Raw genomic sequence first — 14,660 nt, 5'->3', positions numbered from 1 at the left:
GTACAGACGATAAGCCTACGTGATATGACTGAATCAAAAGACCTTTCAGTGCAACTCAACATATTTGAGTGCCTCACGTTTCCTCGAATAGCTTCTGTGCAGCTCAAATGACGCCACCTGAGCATCGTAAAACATATTGTTTTGCAAACCTTGGGAGCAACAACATTCCCTTAGTATAATTTACTTTCGATGGATTTATGCTGTTGATCCACCCAATTATTACCCGATGAGGTCAATAAACAGCTATACAAAAATAAACATGTATTCCCCTTTTTCGCTCGGAGGCACATTGAGCCATATGTCTTTCTCGCAGGACGGTTTACATGCGGACTTACCGAGGGGATTATCTGCTGTCCCACGCGCTGGTGTGGTTGTGGTAAACCGTGTGGTCTCCCGTTTCTCTGCCGCGCTTCTGAAGCACGCGCCCCTTTTTATCAGGTTCCATTTGTGCCATTCGCGCTCGTTCCCATACCCGACCCCAAGAGCGCATCGATTGGCTTTGACACTGACGACGCAAATCCTTCCGTTTACCAATGGCTGCCAGTGCGCACGCCCTCCCTTCCTTCCCACTACTGCCCTGCGTCCATTTGAATCCCTGCCAGCGGAGAGCATTGTGTGGATGCGTCTGCTTCACCAGTTTAATGGAGCTACAACCCCCCCACTCACACACACACACACACACACTCCACAACCCTCCGGCTCTCTATCGTGTATTGACTCCCTGCTGTGTTTTAGTTGATTGTCTCCCCAAATAGTTATCCACATCGCCTATGACTTAGTGAGACAAAGTTAAACTGCTGTAGGCACTTCATGTATCTCATTAGAGAGCACAGTGTTCCAGAGGGAAGTTGCAATAAAATGTTAACATTAAAACCAAGATAAAAATAATGATCAGAAGTTTTTAAATTAGTACCCTATTAAAAATGCCATCGTATATTACAATATCCATGCATCTATGTATAGCTATCTATATCATCTATCTGTCTGTTTTTTTGTGTAGTGTAATAGACTTATATTACAGTATCACACAACTATATAATGTGCTGTGTTGCATTGGGTTATGTGTTGTGTTCAAGACCGCTGAGCAGTCTTTTGGAGCGATCTTGATGCCTTTGCTGTTGCCAAGCAACAGCTGTCGTGGAACAGAGATGAATGGGTGTCCCTGGGCTTCATTCATCTCCGTCTTCACCTTCATCTTTTGTTCTTCTCTCTCTCTCTCTCTCTCTCTCTCACGTAGAATAAAACACTGTTTGACTTTTTCACTCACTCAACAGACAAGTAGGGCCCATCAATGTGCCACGTTATGGGTTTTTGGGACATATGCACAACTTCTTATTCACATGGTCTCAATATCAGTGGTGTAGCGGCAGTACTTACTTTTTAAACACTTTTCTTACCAAAGTAACTGAGCCACGGTTGATCAATAACCAGCTTTTCCTTTTGAAATATGTAGACGGCCCACCTTGATCCACAGCCAACATGAGGTCTCTCTCTTGCTCTGATGGACCGCAAGAGACTTATCGTGAAATTCACAGTTAACTGGCAGCAATTGACGAGTAACCTACTCTTATTGTGTTTTTTTAAATTAAAGTAACAAATGTAACTGTACAATAAAACAGAGTACTTTCCAAATGTCTGCTTAAAGTAGAAGTATTACTGCAAAAAACACAAGTAATTTTCATGGGAAACACACCAGTCATGGCTCACAATCATAGCTATAGGGGTGGAGTTTTAGGGTTTCACATACTGTATAAGAACCTTCAATACCTGGCTTAATGGGGCCGGGATATGGTCCAGTGCAACCTACACGCGGTTTCCAATCACGTTTTTTTGGGAATTGAGATTTCCTGTCTACTACAGCCTTTGTTATTTTCTTTTATATATCCTTTGTGATTTTTTACAATTGCGACTTCATTCCTGTGATTTTCACAGTAACAGTATTCTACTGTGAAACAGTATGCTCTCACCCCTTTCTTTTATCAACCTCCAGAGACCAATTTATCCTGTAATCTTCAATATGTCAACTAATTTCTTAAACTTTATACAACCAAGCATTTACACATTATCTATTGCACACATACAGACTTTTGCAAATCTTCTTCTTAAGTGCTTTTCACACAGCAGCACTGATACAGAGCTAACCTTTCTGTGGGAAGTTAGTCCGTACGCGCGTTATCGTCCCCTTGTGAAATGCAATCACTGGAAGGCGACAACACAGATGGTTTTCATAGAAATAATCATTAATTTGCAGAGAGCGGTGGGAAACGCACTCGGCTTAACACGCAAATTGGTGAGGCAGCTGCATTCCTGACACTAGTCAACAACGAATGAGTAACTCAAGTTGCATGCAGCTGCACGGTTGTTTTCTATCACATCCTATTTAACCCTGAATATAGAATGCTGGCTTTTATCAGTCTTTTTCTATGCAGCTTACTCACAACAGCAACGCTGTGAATCACGTATTCAATATTAATGTTGCAGTGTTTGGAAAGATCAAAACAGACGGGGAGGCAGACAGATGTTCCTCAGTGAAAACAATGCGCTGTTAGGCAAAACATGGAGCTGTTTTGCACACCGCTTATTGAATATTGCAAAATGTCTAAATGATTTAGCAGATGCTCACACTTGAAGTTCAGGCCTGTCAGGCAGACCTGTGTATGCTCGCAAAGTCTGGCCAGACAGAATTGATCCTAACACACACACACACACAACACCTCTGCTTCTTTCACAGTCTGTGTCTCGAGGTTTTTGCTGCTGTGCTATACGGTCCACATATATCCATCACGACCACCCAGACAAGCCTTACATAAGTCAGATCTCCATCACTTCACACACCAGCAATAAACAGCAAGACAGAGTTTGTTTCATTATATAGGGAGTTTTAATCAATGTTAGAAAACAAAATGTAACCAGGAGCTAATAAAATAACTCTTGAGAAGTCATTAGTGTGAGTATGGGAGTCACAATAGAAAGCTTTCTTTACATGTCAGTTCTGAGACACACAGTATAATATTTCCCTCAAAAAGCAGTTAAGGAATTGGGAAATCAGAAATTATACTGGACACCAAGTGAGATTTTCTGTGATAGTCGAGTGGGCTAATCATACAAACTTCAGAACCTCATTAAAAGTCAGTTACTGGCAATGATGACATAGAACATGATTATGTTATATTGATTTTACAACTACAAATGTCAATGGCCCCTGATGAGGATGATGATGAAACCCAAAAATCCGACTCAAAACCAAATCACAGTGATTTCTCTATTAATCAAAATATACACTGGACGTCAGGCACTTACGAACGAGCTTGCAGGTAAAGCCCTCTCCTTTTTGGGAAAAACACGTGGCCCAAAAACATGTTTCTCCCATATTTACTATTCAACATGTCAAAAATATTCACAAATTAATATCATGCTCTTAGTGGCTCAATTGTATGAATTTCTTTGTCATCTGCAGGAATATAAAATGGATATGGGTGCTTCTTCAGGCCTGTTCACACAATAATTGAATATAGAATCTTAGATGTATGATTTTCACTACACAGCGCTTTCAGATCAAAATCCACAGTTCGAGGGTGAATATGTTCCATTTTTTGCACTCAAAATGATCTTTGGTGAGAATGTAAACAATTGCACCAGAACAAAAAGTAAGGCTTTGCAGTCTTGTCGCAAAATGAAAACAAACAAAAACACACACACACACACAATCTCCATACAAATATATCTTTTACCTGATAAGGAGTCCTACAACTAGTTAGCTTGGATTAAGATAACTTGCCCTGCCTTCACACTTTAAACAGCAGACAGTGCTAGATAATAAGCAAACCATAATTCAGTAAAGCCAATCCTGCCATGAGCAATGAGGACAGATAGTGCAGTGAGCATCTTAGTGTACATTACAATATAGTTACTCTTTAGGATCCCAATATGATATTGATTAACTGAAGCATAATGAAATAGCAGGCAGCTGCAATAAGCAGGGGGATTTGGGGGTTGGAATAAAGGCGAGACAAGCTAAAATACATGGGTGAAGGTGGATGGGCATCAGTGTCTCTCTGGTTCTAGACATAAGGCACATTAATGGGATACATATTGTTGTCTCCAACCCTGACACCCTTTAATATAAAAATCGGCCTGAAAACATGCCCAGTAAAGTTGACATTTTTGCAGCATACAATGTACATGAGCGTCATCCCCTAGGACACGTACTCCCCTCAGTCTGCCGTCTATCCACCCATCCATCTGTCTATCCACCGTCTGAAGGCGCTTTACCACTGCTCCCAGCTGAAGTCGTCCCCACCTCCAAACACGACAAAAAAACCAAAGATGGTGAGGAAGATGACAGCGTTTCCTGTCATCACCAGACCACAGGCACCCCACTGGATCTGTTGGAGGAAAATATTCATCCTGAATCAGCCCAAAAATAAATCTACAGGTTTTCCACAATGCTCTGCTGGCACAGTGTACATCTCTCAAGAAAAAGTGCATTTGAAATATGCTAACAATTGATGTGGTGCACACAACACTGACATATCTACACAAACAAATACAAGCTAATGAGGGCGGCTGTAAAGAGAGAACTCACTGTGGTATTGCGGGCTAGCACAATGGGAAGCCCAAAAGATGATACCACGATGCCAGTTGTTAAGAAGTAGGCCAGCTCTCTGCATGCATTACTGGAGGAGTCAGTGTCATCACTGAGGCGTCTGGATATGAAGGTCGGGATGGGGCTTAATATGTAGAACATCAGGACAAACAGCGGCCAGTATACCCTAAAGAATCAGATGGGGAACAGTTAAAAGCATGGTCCACATTTTGTGATACGCGATGGCATGAGTTTGCAGTTGCAGCAAATTCAAGAAAAAAAAACATTGTGCCAAAACAAATCACAACAGAATGAAACATTTTAAAAGGGGCATTGCGAAAACGAAGCCCAGTTTACCTGTTTTGAGAAGTATTACTGCCTGTAAAAACGATTGTATAATGTCTTATGTGACTAAGTCGGACAAATAGCCCTAATGACATCAGAGTTATCTCAGCTTGGCCTCGAGGTTTAAAATCCTTCAACAGAAAGCCTGCATGACAAACAGAGTATGGGGCTTTAAAGGAGTGGGCATTTAGAGGGCAGGGGGGCTCTAATGAAATACGCTATTGAGATACATAATGGAAATTGTAGGATTCATGTCTGGAGCTTGATCCATACAAAGGGACTACATTTCTCATTCTCTGCAGCATTGACTTTGACCAGTCTTTTTTAAATGTTCCTCTTAAAAGTCCATCAACTTAATGTAAGTGTAAGCCAGACAGGGCATTTCTGAGAATTTTGTTAACTGCCTGTTTTGCATATCTCTCTGATTAACTGCCTCTTCACTGTTTTAACAATCCATTTAAGCCTCAATATTGCATGTTAACCAAGGTCTATGTGATACAATAACATAGATACGTAATAAAACAAATAACCTACCCGTACTGTTCCAGTGCACAGCCCAGAAGAAGAAACGTAAGCCCAATGGCACCACTGAAGGACAAACCAACCAGCGCTGAAACGAGAGAAACATCCTATTAGCGTTACATTACATTACACACGCTTAACTGCTGTGTCCAAAGTTACAATAAGATACAAAACAGACATAAGCTAACGTCACGTTATGCTTGTAACACTTGCTGTGGAATCCGTTTGTATGCCAGGTTAACTTTTAAGATACATTTCCTGTGAATAAATAATAACTTAAAACAGGTTGATAACTTAATAACGGAACTAACATGGTAGCTTGTAACAAACCCGAATGTCCTTCAGCGGTGTTGCATTGATAGCTTTCGAAACGAGAGAGCAACATTGTTGCAAAAACACACACAACTATGGTAACAAAGTATGTGAAGCATCAACGTCATCGTAACTAAACGAACGTAAATCTCAGCTGTCGACTGACTCATAACGCCTAGAATACAATACCTTTAATTCCGGCCATTGCGATAAATGTGTGAAAGTTCCTGTTTGACTTTTGATCTCCTTCTTCGTGTTTTGTTTATGTGCTCAGGCTCTCCTTTTCTTTCTTGGTAGACCAACTTCCTGCTTCCTCCATCGGGTTTTCCTTCTTTGTCAGGTGGCTGTCTTAAAGCGACAGTAGCAGTCAGCCCAAGATTTAATTAAACGGCATTGCCAACCGCGTGCTGAACATGCAGACACACCTGAACACCACCAGACTCCTCGTCTCCCATCATTAGCCGCTTGCAGACACATTCATTAAAAGTTCTTGTCAATCAAATACAGTTTCCTCCCATGGTTGTTGCAATCCCTTCTGATGAGGAGCAGGGCATCATGCAGCACTGTGCGTGGGGGCTTGATTAACACCCACGTGATATCCGTGGTGTAAATGTTACTTACTGTACTTAATGTACATTTCTTAGGAACTTGTACTTTACTTCAGTATTTCTGTTGTATCCTTTTTTTTTAAATACATCTACATTTCTTATGGGAATACACTTTACTATCTATCTGTAAATATCTGACAGCTCTACTTAGACAAATTACATACTGCATTCAAATGAGCACACAGACCATATGGCTGTATAAGATGTAAACGTGTCATGCAGCAAACTGCAAGCAACCATCCTGTAAGTGTAGCGATCCTGGCTGCCTGCCAAACGTAAACATATGAACACAAACTCTCGTGAACCATACATTACAGAAGACGGATCCTTTCGAGCCATAATAACGATAATAATCTCAGATATAGATGTTATTTGGACACATTTTGATTTGGCTTCTATGATGTAAATATATTTTGATCTGTGTTGGCGACAATGTTTATTTTTTTTCCCTGGTCACAAAAGCCAAAAGTCCTAAACCATTGTGTTACGTTATCTGAGATTCAATTTGCAATTTTGTTTTTCGTTTGTATTTATGGTGATATAACTATTTATTCTATCATGTTACATTGCCGTCGTGCATATTCTGATTGCCCAGTTTGTCCTGAATCAAAGAGATGTGTATACCATGATTTTGCATTTTTGGGTCAAGAGGTTATGCATTATTGCAAAAGGAGACAAAGTCGACCAAAAAAACTAGTTTTGAAGACTTTTTTTTTTTCACAAAAGTCGTGCATTCTCAAAAATGACCTCAGATGAACCAGAGCTAAACTCAGCGTGTCTCCCTCTTGTTGGGCTTCAGGTTCACTGTAATATGGAGATGAAACCAAGAGAAAGGTACAGTACTTCAAAGGGCATTTGTGATCACAGAGCTGGACCAGATGTTAGCGGACTGATGCTGCTGCTCTCCAGATGGATATCATGTCGACACCAGAGCTGGAAACGTCTCTTTTAAAATGTTTCCTAAGACAGCTTAAATGTCTCCTGCAGAAAAGAAGTTTAAGATATATAATTATTAAGATAAAGGTAACTATAAATCACAGATAACCCAAGAGAAATTGAAATATATTTGTATCTGTAAGACACAAAGATCACAAATGGCCCAAAAATAAAAAGCAGTTTAATGTAGAACAGAGAAAAACACTGAATATATTTTAGCCTAAAATGCAAACTGCTTCATGTTGTGCAGCTACACTTGGAGTTAAAGCTCAGCTTATACAAAAATCTGGAAAGAACAACAAAAAGGGCATTAGTTTAGCAATGATGGAGTAACAAATGGGAGGAATCATGTGATGACTGATGGGCCACTTCGACCCGTCCTGTGATGGAGCTGGGAAATCTTCAGTGCGATGGTTGCCAGGGGTGCCAGCATCACCTGTCCCAAACAAGAATTATATGGTCAGAGACACATGCACCTGGCTGCCATATGCCACTCATGCATTTCCTCATACATATTTAACAATAAGCAGGACAGAGTTGCAGATGTTACTTTAAAAGCATAGCTTGGAAAGATACCAATCACTCCACACTGGAAGAAGTTGAACTACAGGAAAGCTACCTAAGAGAGAAATCTGGTTTGGTTAACTAGAACTACCAGTAATAAAAATGAGCAAATTGAGAAGTTGATATGAAATTATAAGATAATATAAAACAAAAAGTCACATGCCAGCAAAGAAAATGCTGGTTTATTGTGTTTGTGTTCCCACTTGTTAACACGTCACACATAAACCAAAAAAAATACAATACAGTATTTAACTTGCACCGTTTTAGACTGTTTGACCGACTCTAAAAAAAATAGGACCGTTGTCTTACTAGTCAGTTTTGTAACATCTGACTTGTACAATCTTAGCAACTAAAAGAGTCTTCAACTTGCTGAAGAGGATGATGCTGTCGCTATGTAAACAATGAGCAATGCCCATCCTTTTACAGATGTAGGTAAACACACAAAGGTGAAAGGTCAAGTGTGTGGTGGTGGTGGCACACAAGTTTGTCTTTAAAGCTTCCTGCCAGAAAAGGCTTTATAGCAAAAAGCCCCGAAGGCCAACTTCACTCATCTTTCCACAAATTCATTGAAAGAAAAAGGGGGGCAGTGCTGGTCAAAGGGGGTTCAATTGCAGTAAATAAAATAAAATAACCTCCTTTCCTAAACTGGCAAACTGACTGTTTTGCACATTTGTCTGTTGGCCATTTGGGAGTGTATGGTCTGATATGTGAGCGTACAGTATGCCTCTCCTGTTCCTCTCAACCACATATCACTTCACCTCATATGTTTCATGCAAATCATAAGATTTTTTAGTATTGTGGACTATTTAGCCAAATTAGTCCTGAAATAATTTTAAGTGAGATTTTTTTTACCTGTGCGTCTTTTAAGATTTGCTCCTTCTCATAGCTGTCTATGTAGATTCGAACTGTCGCCACATCACAACCTGTCCCACTGAGTCTGTAGATGATTCGAGAGCCATCAGAGAAGATTATCCGCAGACCCTGCGGTGAAAACAGCCCGGTAAAGACATGTGAAACTTTTAGGATCGGCAGGCACAGCTGAGTGGCTCCAGTGCCAAGAGACCAGTGGTTACATCCAGTAACTGTCCACACAAAAACGTTGTCATTATACTCAGTGTGTCATGTACCTGGTTCCTGGATATGGTGCTGTCGACCGGGTCTGTGTACTCAAAGTTGTCTGCTTTTTCCACTTGGTAGATTTTGTCTTCCACGGCAAATCTCTGCTTCACAAAGGACTTGTCCACGATCATAATCTCCAAATCCTCCATCATCTCACAGGCTGCATCTATGTCTACGTTCTCATAGTCATATCTGGTCAAAAAACAACATCACTATTAAAAGAATAAGTGCTTTATTGCTGCAAGTTTGTGTTGTATTATTTTGATGAAGGGAGTGAAGACAGCCCAACATTTTAGAGTAAATTTAATACAATGGGCAGATATCATCAGTCTTAAGCTCATAATGTATCTGGTCACAGTATATGTCCACATAGGTAAATTAAGAATTTAGGAGAGTGCTGACAGCATCATGTGCATTTGCATTTACTAACGAGACAGTTCAGGCCTTGAAAGAATATGTACTGGTACATATGTTCCACTAGATGTCAGTCATGTTATGTATGTATCTTCTTAACATGTATCTGTATAATCAGTCCACCTTCCATCTATATCAAATCAACAATGTACATTATGTCCACTTAGACATTTTCTGGTTAGCTGTGTGTTTTGGTGGCTTTGATGGTTGATGGAGTACAACTCGGAATGCACACAAACACAGATCACAAATGTGTCGACATCCCACCTGGTAAAGTAGTTCCTTCCGTATTTTAGCCAATGGTCCTTCAGGATATCCTCCACACTCTGCTTTCTAGTGGCCAGGATGGACAGCCATGCCAGCACGGCCCAAAGCCCATCCTTCTCACGAATATGGTCTCCACCTGAAAGAGGATATGTGATTAGGTTCACCATGCACAGAAAAGAAAAGCATGATAATTCAACTAGAGTCTTTCCCCCCCACATACTAAGTTAATTAAAATAGTTTGATCTAATAACTTGCTGAAGAGATACAGTACCTGTACCAAAGCTTTCTTCCCCACACAAAGACAGTCGGCCTGCGTCCATTAGGTTCCCAAAGAATTTCCACCCAGTGGGAGTTTCATACAACTCTATTTTTGTTGCCTTGGCTACTCTGCAGGAAATACATTGAAAGAGTACAGTGAACCTTTGAAGCAGCAAAAAAATTACCATTGTTTTTATTAATGTCACATTTGCATGTTAAATGCAATGATTTGATCTTATTCAAATCTATTTGTGCCAAAAGTGTTGTAAGTTGAAAATTCCTGTGTCATTGGTTGTGGCGGTGATGTGAAACCGAGCCAGGCTGTATTTTTACCTGTCTAAGGCTGCACTTGTGGGCATGCTGCGGGCGAAGCCTCTCACCCCTGTATGTTGGAAGTAAGGGATGCAGAAGATGTTGTCAGCAATCACAGCCACAGAGTCAGGTGGGGGGACGAAGAAGCCGCGTTTACCAAGGATCATGTTACGGTCCTAGAAAGCCAGACAGACAGGGATGAGAAGGTTCTTTTTATTTTATTTCAGACAATCTAAAGAAAGAGACAAGTAATAGGACACGAACCCCATCACCATCAAATGCTACACCAAAATCATACTGTCCGTCCCTCATGCTGTCAACCAGATCTGCTGCATAGGTGAGGTTAGGATCTGGGTGTTGACCCCCAAAGTCCTCCAATGGAACACAGTTGATTGCAGAAGTGACAGGGCAGCCCAGCTCCTCGCAGAGTATTCTCCTCACATACAGTCCTACCACTGGTGATGAGAGAAGACTGCTATAAAGACAATGAACTACTGAAGTAACATATTGTTTTGCAAGAAGTGGCACCATTGGCATTCTAAAACAACAATGAAAACCAATTTTGGGAAATACACTTATTTGCTCTCTTGACAAGAGTTAAATGAGAAGATTGACGCCAATTGTACGGTAAATATGACGCTACCGCCATCAGCTGCTTAGCTTAGGTCTGCACAAAGAGAGGAAACAGCGTGGCGCTGTCTGAAATCTGACTATCATCACAAATAAGTTATAACTTGTTTTGAGACTGAATGAGATGGAGAGAAAGTCAGGGGTCACAAGGATAGAGGTGGGCTATCATGTCAAAATATTTACCCTATAAATAACTATACTCATGACTTCCTGTGAAGGGGTGACGAGGGGGATGTGGGGACTGTTCACCCATTAGTTTCAGTTTCAGTGTTTAGGGACGCTCCTAAATAGCATTTAGTAACTTCATCGTTATGAATCACTCCAAAGTCAACAGTTCCTATAACCCCATACCACTAGTCCAGAGTTATTTCAAAGCCTACAACAACACTTGTTTATTCATGTTTTAAAATGATTTATATATATCTACAAATGTCTTATCTTTATTTAAATTATTTTGTTCTACTTTGAAGTAAAGGTAATCAACATATTTAAAAGTATCTCGATGAGATTACATGCTGTTGGTAAATATTCTCTCACCTCCATGCATGGCATCTATTCTTATCTTGATGTGTTCTTCACCAGATAGAAGATCCTTCAGAGCAGCAAAGTCAAAGATGTTCCTCAACAAGTTAGCGTACGATTCCACAGAGTCCACAATCTCCACTGGACACCACAGATGAGAAACACAGTTTAAATGAATGAATTCACATGCCATCATGAACATGCCATCATAAACATTACAGTGATCGTTCATTCTAATGAATGGCAAAAATGTGTCACATGACCAATTCAGTGAGTCCGATTTTACAGTCTCATTCATCCACCATCCTTTTTTCTCATCTTGCCTCCATGCTCTCCTAATTCCAGACTAATGCTTCACCTGTGAATGGTTTGAACTTGTTTTCCAGATCAAACATCTGTTTGCCCAGGGTTGTCAAATCCACATGCAGTCCAGGGCAGATGGCAAACTCCTCAATGGTCCTGCTGATCTGAAAGATCTTGTTTGTGACAGCCTCCTTGGCTGGGCCTGGATGCAGTAGAAAATCTATGATATTACATTTGATATTTTGTACTGGTGTACTATACACATTCAGTATAGTGGTGATAACATTCAGGGTTGTTTTGGGATATCTGTTGGTAAAACCATGCAGATCTTTCGATGTACTTTGTCCCAGATTTTACGTCCAGACAATTCTCAAACAATATCTTATTACCGTGTCTGTGCCACATATCCGAATGAGGCCTTGTTAACTTCACTCGTAACACTATTTTTTCACTTGGCTGATGCCCCTGCATGCCTCCTCCTCTCCAGTTACCATACCTCCATTTGCAGTATTGAACTTAATGCCAAAGTCTCCATCAGGTCCACCAGGGTTGTGGCTGGCAGTGAGGATGATGCCGCCGATGGCTTTGTATTTCCTGATTACACAGGAGATGGCAGGTGTGGACATCGTCCCGTGGTGTCCAATGATCATACGACCCACCTGAGGAAATGTCACACAGGTGTGTGTGTGTGTGTGTGAGTTGGTTGGCATGAGTGTGTATCTTAATTTATCTGAGTGGGGGAAGGGAGGGAATAGCACTGAATATCGGGTTTGGTGTGTCATGCTTCTTGCTGAAGTAACTGCTACTAGACTTTCCTTTAATGAACGGCAGTTATAGCACATCAAGACCAAGTTATATGGTGTGTAAGTGTATTTTTACTCCCTCGAACCATACAGACAAAGCATCAGATGCTCAAAGGTTATGTAACTTAAGTCCTGGGACCACAGAGAGCTCATTACTGGTGCTGGCAAGAGAGTAGAAAACAAAACAGGTTGTATGCTTTTTTTTATTTGAAGACATCAGCCAGGAGCTGCAGTAACAGCAGCGACTAGCAGGTTTCATGGTTGAAAGGCAGCATTCATCCCTTGATTTCTCAGAGTTACATCGTTCTGCTGTTGTATTGTATTATACTGTCTCATCTCACTGTCTTGCTGAATGTTTGATTTTAGATTAAAAAAGAAAAGCTTTTTTAACATAAAAAGCGTGGTAGTTCAATTTTAACACAAACACACACACACACACACACACACACACACACACACACACACACGCAACCAAAAGCTTTGACAAAAGACAAAGTAATCTTATGAATGTACACCTAATTTCTTTTCTAATTATTGAACATTTATTTTATTTTAACATTTGGATAGAACTAGATAAATATGTTGTACCTTAACCTTTTAATTTAGGATCTCTATCACAATATTATTATTGTTATTATTATTAAATGAATTCCTATGAAGACAGCCATGTCTCCAACCAAGGCTGCAAATTGAATTCTGAGACAACAAGAGGATGGTACAACAAATGACAACAAAGGAATGATAACAGGTGACCGCTTACACCCACATACAAACACACATTTACCAGAATGCACACATAAACAAACAAACGCACACACACACACACACACACACACACGGCGACACTGACCCCGTTGGCAGCTGCCATCTGCACAATGACCTCAATAGCTGTTCTGTTGAAGAAGCGACCGTCTCCCCCCACCACCACTGTTGATCCCTGTCGGTCCCGCAGGTCAATGGAGGAGAAGATACTCTGGATGAAGTTGTGTAGATAGTTCCTCCTGGACTGGAATACATGGACCTTTTTCCTCAGGCCGCTGGTGCCGGGTCTCTGGTCGGGGTAGGGTGCTGTAGGGACAGTCAACACCTGCAGAAGACTGTTGTCCATTGTTTCAAAATGAGAATCCAACCTAATGCAACAGCAAAGAGAGCTACAACCTGTGTTTAGAGGGAGATCCCCTGTCAGTTGACATGGGGAACCGTACACAGGGGAAGAATGGCAGGGTATAATCTTGACTCCTCCTGTTATTTCACGAGAAGTACAGGGTTACAGTGGCACTTCTGAAACCCAAAATAACTTTTGAAGCCAATGTGTGTGCAGAGGCAGGGGGAGTAACTGAAGACGCTCCTTCACACATGTGCAGGGAGATCACTGTCAAGGCTGCAGGCCAAGTCACAAAGAAGTGTGTGTGTGTGTGTGTGTGTGTGTGTGTGTGTGTGTGTGTGTGCGTGTGTGTGTGTTTGGGTGTGTCTGGATGGAAGTACTGAGGTGTTATGGGAGCTATTTGTCCCTCTGTGAACGGCTGCAGCTGTTCTCAGAGTAACAATGAGCGATGACATCTCTCATTGGCATTGGAGAGGGGATATTTACCTCAAAGCCGAGTGTGTGAACGAAGAGTGTGAGAGGAGCAATTAGAGAGTCATTAGAAGCACATACTGAATTTAGATGTGGTTTTAAGAAAGTATCTGTTTACAAAACAAACAGAATTTGTCAAATCTAATTATCCATGCAGCACAATCAAATCAGAGTGAAGGGATCTGCATGAGACAGAACAACACTGCCCTCTAGAGTTTATTAAGGGCGACAACACAATACAAAAGCGTTCCCAGACCTCCCAGGGCAATACTCCGATAGTTTTAGTACAATAGCACAAACATGCATCAGTCATCCATTTGTATACTTTGGCATCAAAATAAGAATAAATCAATAAAAAATGAGTCTGGGCCAAATCTCTATTAAACATAAAAGACCATTCTGTGCCAGACCAATGTCCGAATCAATCTACAGCCCGTAATAACAAACAGGACATTATAGACGTTTGTCTTGCTCCGTTTCAGGATTGATCAGGAAAAAAGTTCATTATATTTTCAGTTATGGATTATCCAAAATTTATGAATAATACTAGCATTACATTAAGTCACCACCTCCCCAGACTTTTT

General features: G+C 40.8%; 3 protein-coding genes across 4 annotated transcripts in view; all 3 read right to left on the bottom strand.

Moving 5' to 3' along the window:
* LOC116387425 (cAMP-specific 3',5'-cyclic phosphodiesterase 4B-like) overlaps positions 1 to 487 on the bottom strand; it is a 44,851-nt gene extending 44,364 nt beyond the window's left edge. For both annotated transcript variants that reach the window (XM_031854497.1, XM_031854496.1), the window contains exon 1: positions 336 to 487. The gene's annotated coding sequence lies outside the window, so the exon portion shown is untranslated. The remainder of the gene's footprint in view (positions 1 to 335) is intronic.
* A 2,371-nt stretch (positions 488 to 2,858) lies between these two features.
* Positions 2,859 to 6,100, bottom strand: LOC116387664 (leptin receptor gene-related protein). Its single transcript, XM_031854951.1, has 4 exons — positions 5,954 to 6,100; positions 5,465 to 5,540; positions 4,586 to 4,772; positions 2,859 to 4,385 (listed from the first exon to the last, which is right to left on the bottom strand). Exons 1-4 carry the CDS (start codon positions 5,967 to 5,969, stop codon positions 4,269 to 4,271), a joined length of 396 nt encoding a protein of 131 aa, XP_031710811.1. The 5' UTR covers positions 5,970 to 6,100; the 3' UTR covers positions 2,859 to 4,268.
* A 1,407-nt stretch (positions 6,101 to 7,507) lies between these two features.
* Positions 7,508 to 13,786, bottom strand: LOC116387654 (phosphoglucomutase-1-like). The gene is made up of 11 exons (XM_031854937.1): positions 13,351 to 13,786; positions 12,194 to 12,356; positions 11,753 to 11,899; positions 11,410 to 11,535; positions 10,507 to 10,697; positions 10,264 to 10,418; positions 9,944 to 10,059; positions 9,673 to 9,808; positions 9,000 to 9,183; positions 8,725 to 8,853; positions 7,508 to 7,744 (listed from the first exon to the last, which is right to left on the bottom strand). The coding sequence occupies exons 1-11, from the start codon at positions 13,606 to 13,608 to the stop codon at positions 7,655 to 7,657; spliced, it is 1,695 nt and encodes a 564-aa protein (XP_031710797.1). The 5' UTR covers positions 13,609 to 13,786; the 3' UTR covers positions 7,508 to 7,654.
* Positions 13,787 to 14,660: the final 874 nt, after the last annotated feature.

This window comes from Anarrhichthys ocellatus, unplaced genomic scaffold, assembly GCF_004355925.1.
Source record: "Anarrhichthys ocellatus isolate YVR2014 unplaced genomic scaffold, GSC_Weel_1.0 scaffold15, whole genome shotgun sequence".
Lineage (NCBI taxonomy): Eukaryota > Metazoa > Chordata > Actinopteri > Perciformes > Anarhichadidae > Anarrhichthys > Anarrhichthys ocellatus.
This window is presented reverse-complemented; position numbering and strand designations above follow the sequence as displayed.